This window comes from Gekko japonicus, unplaced genomic scaffold (genome assembly GCF_001447785.1).
Source record: "Gekko japonicus isolate JY-2015 unplaced genomic scaffold, Gekko_japonicus_V1.1 scaffold77, whole genome shotgun sequence".
NCBI classification, from domain to species: Eukaryota; Metazoa; Chordata; class Lepidosauria; order Squamata; family Gekkonidae; genus Gekko; species Gekko japonicus.
The window spans coordinates 1,660,724-1,670,815 of record NW_015161405.1 but is presented as its reverse complement, the minus strand read 5'-3'; the positions used below and the strand labels follow the sequence as shown (position 1 = coordinate 1,670,815).

At 42.0% G+C, this 10,092-nt stretch overlaps 1 protein-coding gene across 1 annotated transcript; it reads left to right on the top strand.

Moving 5' to 3' along the window:
• The first annotated feature begins 1,296 nt into the window (after nt 1–1,296).
• On the top strand, nt 1,297–8,476 carry TWISTNB (TWIST neighbor). The gene is made up of 4 exons (XM_015426172.1): nt 1,297–1,599; nt 5,460–5,601; nt 6,550–6,758; nt 7,326–8,476. The coding sequence occupies exons 1-4, from the start codon at nt 1,355–1,357 to the stop codon at nt 7,651–7,653; spliced, it is 924 nt and encodes a 307-aa protein (XP_015281658.1). The 5' UTR covers nt 1,297–1,354; the 3' UTR covers nt 7,654–8,476.
• Nucleotides 8,477–10,092: the final 1,616 nt, after the last annotated feature.

The window sequence follows — 10,092 nt, the reverse complement described above, 5'->3', positions numbered from 1 at the left end:
AAAAAGTTTCAAGGAAAATGAGTAGTGGATTTTCTATTAAGGTTTCTGGGCCCAGATAGACTACTCTGGGACTGGAATGACAGCCCCCAGAGCAGAATTCCATTCCCAGAATGCAGCTGCTACTCTCAGGGACTGTCATTCCACTCTGGGGGCTGTCATTCCAGTCCCAGAGTAGTCTATTTGGGCCCAGAGACCTTAAAGGAAAATCCATTCCACATTTTCTTTGCAACTTTTTTTCTGCTTTAGCCCAGAAGAGCTTCCTGCCAGAGGGGAAATAGGCAAAGACAAGGCCCAGCCAGCTGGGAAGTTTGGCAGCCCCGATCTCCCTCAGAAGAGTGAGGACAGGGGGTGGAGGAGAGAGCTGCTGCAGCCTTAAAGCCCTGGGTGGGCCAGTTCTGGCCCACAGGCCACAGGTTTGACACCCCTGACGTAGATATTTATCTATACATTTAAATTTAAACTTGCACAATTCTAAAGCAATGGGGGTGGGAACAATCGTTTATCCCTCCAGCCGGCCAAATTTCTTTCTCAGGTAGTTAAAGTGCTATTCTGCTTTAACATAAACTTGCTAAAAAAAAAAAAGCGTCCTTTGAATTCTGTGTTTATCGCCTTTTCTCTCCTGAGTACTGCAACTATAGCTCAAGGAGGAGAAAAGTATACTTTTTTTCCTACTTGCCGAGCAGCAACAATGAAGCCTAACTCTCAACACACCTACTACGAATTGAAAAAAATTGTGCGAAAAACAGATCGTACGCGACACACAATAAAAAAAGAGCCGGGACAGCCGGTTCCTCAACACTAGAAATCTTCGCATGGAGCGGACAAATTCCAGAGAGACGCGATTAAACAAACACAAGAAAGAGACCGATTGCAAAGATTGGCTAATCACTCACAGTTGGGAGGAGTTTCTATTCTCGGCTAGCTATGACGTCAAACTCCAAGGACGCGTGCGCGGCTGATAACCCTCTTCCCCCTGTTTAATGGGGGGGGGGGGAAATCAGTTGAGGCAAGGGCCCGGATGAGGACGTTCTTATTTCCTCACCAGGCGGGACTTCTAAAGCGTAGTTTTCAACATGTTCTAGAGAACTCGCTATGTTTGTTGATTTAAAAGATATACACAACGAGTCTGTAAAACTATCACGTTTATTACGAGCTGAGCTTTCAAATACTACATCCCACTTTGTCTTCATCGCACAAGCCACACACAAGATGGCTGCCAAGCAACCTCCCATCGTTAGGTCTTCTCCCTAGTCTGTCACTAAAGAGCGCTTCCTTTCGATAACGTCATTTTTCAGCGACAGGAGACCTCGTGTTTGCCGTGTAAAGTTTCCGAGAGATCGGGTCTTGCTGCGCCATGGCCGAGGGGGGAAACGGTCTGGGCCAGGCGGCGGAGGCAATGGTGACGACGACGCTTCCTTCTCTTCCCTGTGTGGAGCTGCCATCCTTCGAGGCTGCGCGAACACTGGCGCAGAACCGCTACTCCTGCTTGGTGATCACGCCGCACCGGAGGCACATCGCGCTGGCGCCGCGTTTCCTGCATCGGAAGCGGACGGGAATCTGCACGCAACTGGACGCTGAACTGCGGCGCTACTCGGAGAGGTACCCGAGCGCCCTGTGTGTATATATGCACCTTTAAAAGCTGGCTGCATGTGTCTATCTGTATACAAACGCAGTATGTTTATTATACAAGTGGATGTCTGCCATAAGGAGGGGGAAATTCTGCCCTCCTCTCTCCTCCAGGTCCCCCTTGCTATTCGCCTGAAGAGAAGCAGGATCTACTTGAATTGCTTGGTCTTCTCCTTTCTCTTCAGCAGGCCCATGTATGCTGTGGTCCAGTGCTTGCTTACTTAAGCTCCATTGAATAGAGCGGGCCTTTCTTCTTAATGGGCAGTTATGGGATCAGCCTGCATGGGCCACAGCCATACTGTGCCCCTTGTTTTATTTTAATTTCTTTGGCCTTTTGCCAGGAGTTGCAGACATCTTCTTGTCCCAGCTGGTGGAGCTAAAGCCCCCGTGGAGTAAAGGAGGGCATATGGATAGCTCAGGCTAGCCTGATCTTGTCAGATCTCGGAAGCTAAGCAGGGTTAACTTTGGCTAGTATTTAGAAGGATGAAGGAATGCCAGGGTTGTGATGCAGAGGCAGTCAATGACAAACCACCTCGGAAACATCTCTTGCCTTAAGTCTAGCTCACCACCTTGGGGTGTAGAACACTAGAAGAGCTAGAACTCCTGGCTGCCAGACAATCCCAGGATCTCCAGGCTATTCTACACACAATGCCTTATTATTATTATTGTATAAGTGTCACAGGCAGGGTGGTAATTGGGTACACTTGAATCTGTCTGAGTTCTTTCCCTCCTTGACCAGACAAACCAGGAAATGGCAGGTCTTCTGAATCCTCTGTTCAGGATCTTCGGGACCTCAGGTAAAGGACGCAAAACAAGCAGCTGTTTAAACTGTGAAAATATCCTAGTGTTTCAACATCAAAACAAGACCACACTGTATCTTGCTTGCATACATATGGTTATATATTATCATCTCTGCTGCTGTTTTTTGTTAAGAAAAATTAACGTGACTATGCAGCAGAGTCAGGTCTTGTGCACAGACTGTTAACAGTAGGGCCATGTGCAGGTAACCCTTTGCCGGATTTCTGGGCAACATTTAAACACTTCCAGTAATATATAAATGGTAAACAGATCTTTATTGTTAATTGTTTAATGCATGGCGTCATTGCCTTGGATAGACATTAACATAGGTTGGGTGGAGATGGATTGTTTTCTGCGTCTTGGATCAGGCCGCACTTTTGCAGCACCCTATCGCTATGTGCACTTGTTTCAAGCTCCTCCTGCATTATCTGCCATGCCTTACCATGAGCTAGTTTTGCTTTCATGCTGCCTGATTTCCAGCGTTATTGCTCTGCATTTGTTCAGGGCTCTTTGTCTGTTTAAGAAGATAGTTTCAGGTGGGTGGATATTCTGGTCTGCTGTAGAAGAGCAATATTTGTGTCCATTAGCACCTTAAAAACTAGCAGGATTTCTGGGTATAAGTTTTTGAAAGTCATTAGTCCCTTTGTAAGATACAGGTTCCTGTCAAAGGGAGCTTTGACTATTCTTGTGCTACTGGACTCACATCTTTTTTCGAAAATCTCTCTGCCACATCATAGTTGTGATTAAGGGGGGGGGGTTATAATCAGTGCTCCCTCTACGCTGTGGAGTCTTGTGAGCAAAAATTCTACTTTGTGAGCTACTGGCATTAAAGCTGTGAGCAAGCGATTTGGCTACTGCATTAATAATAATAATAATAATATACTTTATTGTCATTGTACATAGTACAACAAAATTAAAGATGCAATCATTTCGGTGATCTACAACAATATTCATATACACTCACACACCATTCACTACTGTCCCATAACTCCCTTAAGGTTCACATAACAACTTAAAACCACCAATGTCACCCAAATTCCAATTTCATATAGCATTTAAGGCAATAATAGCTCTCAAATAAAAACTATTTTTAATCTATTTGTCCTTGCTTTAATTGCCCTATATCTTCTGCCTGAAGGCAGCAGTTCAAACAGGGAATGTTCAGGATGTGACAAGTCCTGCAAAATGTTCTTTGCTTTTTTTAAACATCGAGAACTATACAATTCCTCCAGGAATGGGCTGTAATAACAACTCTCTGGGGTGCTTTCCTCTCCACAGCCGTACAACTGGCAAATTAGTTTGCTCTGGAGCCTTCCTTCCTGAGCTAAGACAAAAATGTGTGAGCTGGGGGCTAAAAAACTGTGAGCTAGCTCACACTAACTCAGCTTAGAGGGAACACTGGTTATAATATATATAGAGATCTCTTATCACCCTTCATGACTGGCTCCATTATGCCACTTGTATCTGCCCTGAGCGTAGCCAGTTTAGCAGAAGGTGTACTGATATTACACATGCACACATTATCCCAGAAGTTGTCATTTTTAATAGGTTGTGTTTATTTCTGTATTATTGGAAATGATTTGAATCGTGTTCCTTGTGCACCCTCTGCCACGAAAGGTTGATGAGCCTGTGGTCTGCATGCTGAGCCATATCTTTAAAAGGGTTGGTTATGGTCTCTCTTTCCCCACATCACATTCACAGTGCCATCATGCGCATCGCTTTGCGTGGAGGGCGGGGTATAAATCTGATAATAAATAATAAAATTGTTTCACCCTTCTAAGATCACAGAAGGGTGTAACTGATTAGGATGGCACTGTTAATGCACCAAATTGTTGCACTTTTACTTTCCATATCACTTCAAATGCATGGGGTTTTTTTGCTTTTCCATTTGGATTTTGGTTGGCGTAGCAATGGTTATTTAAGCATTGAGAGAACTTAAATTGTAGCCTATCTTCTGCTTATCTTATGGCTGTAGTATGTGTGACAGGCCTTTTCTATCAACTGGGGGGACCCACACAGCCTCCTATGATTTTGGGGGACCAGGTTTGTTTCAAACTGTAAACCTTCCCCTCAGTTACCAGGTGTTCTTAAGACAGCGAATGTCTAGGCTTTGGTTTCACTGCTGTGGAGTAAGTTTTGCGATGAGTAAGTAAAACACAAAGTTAATTGAAGCAGGAGTTATATAAATAACAAATAAGATGAAGTTAAGTTGCTTTCATGTTGGTTTCAGAGAACAGGTCAGCAGCACAGGTCTCCAGGTAATCAAAAGAGAAACCTGGTTGAGGCACATAAATTTAAGCCAGTTATGGATTCAGAGTCTGGCTTGAACTTTCTTCGGTGCTTACAGGTACAAACAGGCTCTCACTGACTAGATTGGATCCTCTCACATACACAGGATTCCACCCACACCAGCCTGCCCTTTCCCAAGAGTCAGACTATAAATCGTGTAAGGTCTGCTCATTACCAGAGACAGGCCTAAAAATCGGCTGTCTCTGATAACTCTGTTCTCTCCCAGAAGTAGAGTTAAACCACTCTGCTACTCTGCCATGCAGAGCTATCCTTCTAACTATGCTTTTGCTGAGACAGACCCGAGCAATCACTGCACAAGAGGCAGATCTGAACTCCTGCTGTGCTTCCCTCCCTAAATCCCAACCCCTCCCCCAAAGGCGATTGGATGTTGGAGCAGAACTCCCATAGGCTCAGCTGAGTGGCTGTTTTCACTTCAAGAGCAAGACAGCCTCCTGTCACAGTATGATTCTCAGTATTCCTTAAAAGTTTTTTTTTAAAAAAAACGTTAATGTGTAGCAGATGTGAGGCATCCTTCTCTTAGTTTTCCATGGTCACAGAAGGGCCAGAATGACATATCTATGAAGTTCTTGCTCTACTTAGTGATGAATCCTTTCTCCACACTTTTCCCCTGTGCAGTAATTCCTCTAAATAAATAAGATCAAATTTTATTGCCCTTAAAATCTTTAAGCACATGTGGTCTTGTTCTCCATGTTGATCATCAGCAACTGTTTTCTCTTATCTTGCAGTTTCCAAGGAGTTCCTGTGGCTTATGATGACATTAGAATAACAAACGAATTGGGTGATATAATTGATGACCTGGGAGCTATCCATCTTGATATTGAAGCGAATTTTATTGTCTTTACACCTAAACCAGGAAAAAAACTTGTGGTATGTAAAATATACTTTTACTTTCACTAATGCTTGTAATGCCTGACGTCCAGTCATTCTGGTAAGTGGTACCTGTAGTATGATAACACGCTGAAATTGACATGTGGTATAACATTAGAGTGTAGCATTCTAAGGTTTTGCTATGGTCATTTGTCATTATATATAAAAATATATAATTCAGTGCTAAATTAGGTATGCCTGAGGAAGTTTACTACAATGGTGTGTCTGCATAGGATTGTAGTCATATCTATAGTATCAGTGAAAACATGTACAACAGAGATTCTAAGAATGCAAAATAGTAAAGGATTTTGGGTCACATGATAACTAAAATTAGCTTAAGACCTGATTTCTGATAAGATGGTGTATATTTGCCAAGCTTTTAATTATACCTTACAGTTTTCTGTATGGTTGTGCAAAGGAGAATAAGAGATTGGATTTATACCCCGCCCTTCACTCAGAGTCTCAGAGCGGCTTACAAACTCTTGTCCCTTCCCCTCCCCACAACAGACACCCTGTGGAAAAAACAGACACCCTGTGAGGTAGGTGGGGCTGAGAGAGCTCTTTCAAGAACTGCTCTTTTAAGGACAGCTCTTGTCAGAACTATGGCTTGCCCAAGGTCATCCAACAGCTGCAAGTGGAGGAGTGGGGAATCAAACCCGATTCTCCGAGATTAAACCACTACACCAAACTGACTTTCGCTTATGGTAGGTCCAGACTTTGGTGGACTTGAACATGTAGATTACTTTTTAATCTTTAATGCTAATGGGACAAACTGAAATTTTAGTCAGTATCTGCAAGGCTGCACTTTGCTAATTTGTTTGTCTTTTTATATTCCATATGGGAATATGCAAAACTAATAGAAGTAAGAAAGAGCATAATAAATGTACAAAACATAGATTCTGTGGCATAATCGTCATATTCTCTCACTTTCTCTTTCTCTCTCTCTAGGGTATAATTAATAAAGTGGCATCAAGCCACGTGGGCTGTCTAGTGCATGGGTGTTTCAATGCATCCATCCCAAGACCTGATCACATATCAGTTGATGAATGGAAAAACCTTTGCTTCCAAATAGGCGATAGGCTCGTTTTTAAAGTATTGTATTTTGATTCAGATGCTGCTGGAGTGTTCTGCATCCGAGGACGATTGTGCAAAAACAGGTACAGTAGTAGACTGTATCTTACAAAGGAGTTCCAGAGAATCAGAATATTACATTCACAAGGAGAACAAAATGGATTTAATTGCTTAGACTGTAGCAGGAGCTTTGCTTCTGATATTGGCTAGGTAGAGAACTGTGTTTCACCTTTTGTCTTTTTCCCACTTCTGAACTTGGGGAAAGTGTAGCTTGACCAGTCATACAATATTGGAATAAATTGGCTGCATCCCAAAGAGTTTGCAGGTTTGCCTTCAGATCTGAAGGATAGTTCAGTAATAGTATGGCTAATGCAGGAGTGCATAAAATGAAAGCTTTATGTAGGTTTGTTGATCACTTTTACGGTATTTAGCTTTCAGTGAACAGCAAGGCCTGATTACCCATACCATCTGTGTTGTTAAATGTGGCTAGCTTCACAACAAAGTTGCAAAAATTAGTAGATCAAAAAAAAAGTAAAGCTGATGAATAGAGTTAATATTTCCTATTGAATTAATGGACTGCAATATATCACCTACACAACATTTTGGAAGCTCATTCTCTGTGTTCTTTCTTGCTTTGTGTTTTTGCAATTCAGCACTGGGACAAAAATAACACAGGAAAAATATGAAAACCACTGTGACAAGCAGGATGATGATACGCAAGAGATGGAAATAACCATAGAAACTGCTGGTATTGTAACTGGAGAGTTGCAGAACAAGGACGCTGAGGCTGAAATCGGTGATAAAAACCCTGAGAATGTGTGTGAACAAGACAGAGCAGACCTGGGAATGCATGCTAGTGACTCTAGTGGCTACCATAGTGATCGTGGCCAATCTAAGAAAAAGAAAAGAAAACTTTATGATGAAGACAGTGGACTCCCTGGATCGTCACAGTCCAAAGCTAAAAAGAAAAGAAAGGAATGAACTAATCCAAACGATGTCTAAAAGTGCCTTGACTGAACTCTTCAATTGGATAGATTTGATCGGTTGGTAAGACAGGAGTATCATGAGTTTTATTGGAAGGGTCCCATTGTGGATGCTTCACATAAAGCACATGGAAATTGTGTATTAAAACATAATAAATAATGTGAAACAAAATAATTTCATCCTGTTGTCCTACAGGCGAGGAGCCAAGCCATCAAACACCTCTTCAAACAGTTTTAGGAGATCCGTTCTAAAACAAATTCCATGTCCACAAAGCAAACCTTCTTTTCCATGGTTGTGTTTTTTAAAATGTTAATCTTTTTGAACGATGATTATGTACCTGTAATTCTCCCTCATTACCAGGTCAACAAAGGTTCTGTGATTCTCACACCTCGAAAGGAATTATGACAAACTAATATTGGCTCCAACTTGACTTGATGCCTCTAAGCTGGGTCTGGTGAAGGAGACTGCAGAATTTACATCTGTCTTTTTTTTTTTTTTGGTTCCCTAATCAAGTTAAGATACAGCTCTATAAAAAGAAAAATTCAACAAATACATTTAAGGAAAACTGAAGGAAAGAGTAGGGAGAAGTAAAATATTCCAGTGTACAAAATAAAATTCCATCTCGTAACAGATATTGGTGCTGGTCATTGAAGCACTACAAATTTATAGTCGTCATAATTACGATCCACGATGAGCTAATCAAAAAAATTTGTCTTTCAGAAGTGGTCTATAAGTGAGTCCTTCACTAAGGCAGCTGAAAAATTCTTCTATTTCCCTGTGGAAAAAGGTTACATGTTTCAGAACAGTCAGCCATCCAGTCCTCCCATACAGAATTCTCTTTATAACATAAACTGGGTTGTTTTAGATTGGAATAATTTGGCATAGGATTGCACTATGAATTTGTGCCATAATTTCAGTCATTGTTTTATAATCCACATAGGTTGTATTAGTTTATAAGTATGAACTTTCTTATCCTCTGTCAAGAGGACTCCAATTTTTACATGATTGCAAGAGTCTGTAATCCAAAGAATTATTAAATACATTAAAACAATGTGCAATGATTTCAGCTGCTTTACTAGAAGACTGGAGAGTAGCAAATGTGGCACCAGTTTTTAAAAAGGAGCCAGGAAATTAGAGGCCAGTCAGCCTAATGTCTGTCCCGGGCAAATTAGTAGAAACTGTAATCAGAGATAAGGCACATAGAGGGACAAAGCCTGCTGAGGGAAGATCAGCATGGCTTCTGCAAAGATAAGTCTTGCCTCACCAACCTGTTGGAGTTCTTTGAGAAAACGAACAAGCATGTAGACAACGGTGACCCAGTAGACATTATATACTTTTTAAAAGCTTTTGATAAGGTACCTCACCAAAGACTCCTGAGTAAACGTAGCAGTCATGGGATAAGACGACGAGTTTTATTATGGATTAAAAACTGGTTAAAAGACAGGAAGCAAACAGTAGGAATCAATGGGCAGTTCTCACAATGGAAGTAATTAAGCTGTGGGGTCCCACAAGGATCGGTATTGGGGCCAGTATGATTTAATTTATTCATCAGTGATCTGGAACTTGGGGTGAGTAGTGCAATGGCCAAGTTTGCAGGTGACACTAAATTATTCAGGATGGTGAAAACTAAGGCTGACTGAGAAGAGCTCCAAGAGGACCTCTACAAACTGAGTGAGTGGGCAACAATGTGGCAAGTGAAGTTCTGTGTTGGTAAGTGTAAGGTGATGCACATTGGGGCAAAAAAATCCCAACTTCAAGTACAGACTAATAGGGTCTGAGACTGAGAGGGGGAAAGATCTTGTTGTCGTAATGGATAGCTCAATGAAAGTGTCAACTCAGTGTCTTACAGCGGTGAAAAAGGCAAACTCTATGTTAGGGATTGAAGGGAAAGATTGAAGGTCAAAGAAGACGGGGACGGCAAAGGATGAGATGGTTAGACAGTGTCATAGATGCAACAAACATGAAATTGAGCCAACTTCAGAGGACGGTGGAAGACAGGAGGGCCTGGCGTGATCTGGTCCATGGGGTCACAAAGAGTCGGACTCGACTGTGCGACTGAACAACAACAACATGTTAGGGATTATTAGGAAAGAGATTGAGAATAAAACGGCTGATATTGTAATGCTCCGGTATAGATCTATGGTTTGGCCTCATTTGGAATACTGTGTACAGTTCTGGTCACCGTATCTCCAAAAGGACATTGCAGAGCTGGCAAAAGTACAGAGGAGGGCAACCAAGATGATTGGAGTACTTTCCCTATGCGGAAAGGCTGACGACTGGGACTTTTCAGTTTAGAAAAGAGATGACTAAGGACATGGTAGAGGTTTATAGAATTATGCATGGGGTGGAGAGAGTTGTCAAAGCAAAATTTTTCTTCCTCCCCCCAAATACTAGAACTCAAGGGCATCCAATGAAGCTGATGGGCAGTAGGGTCAG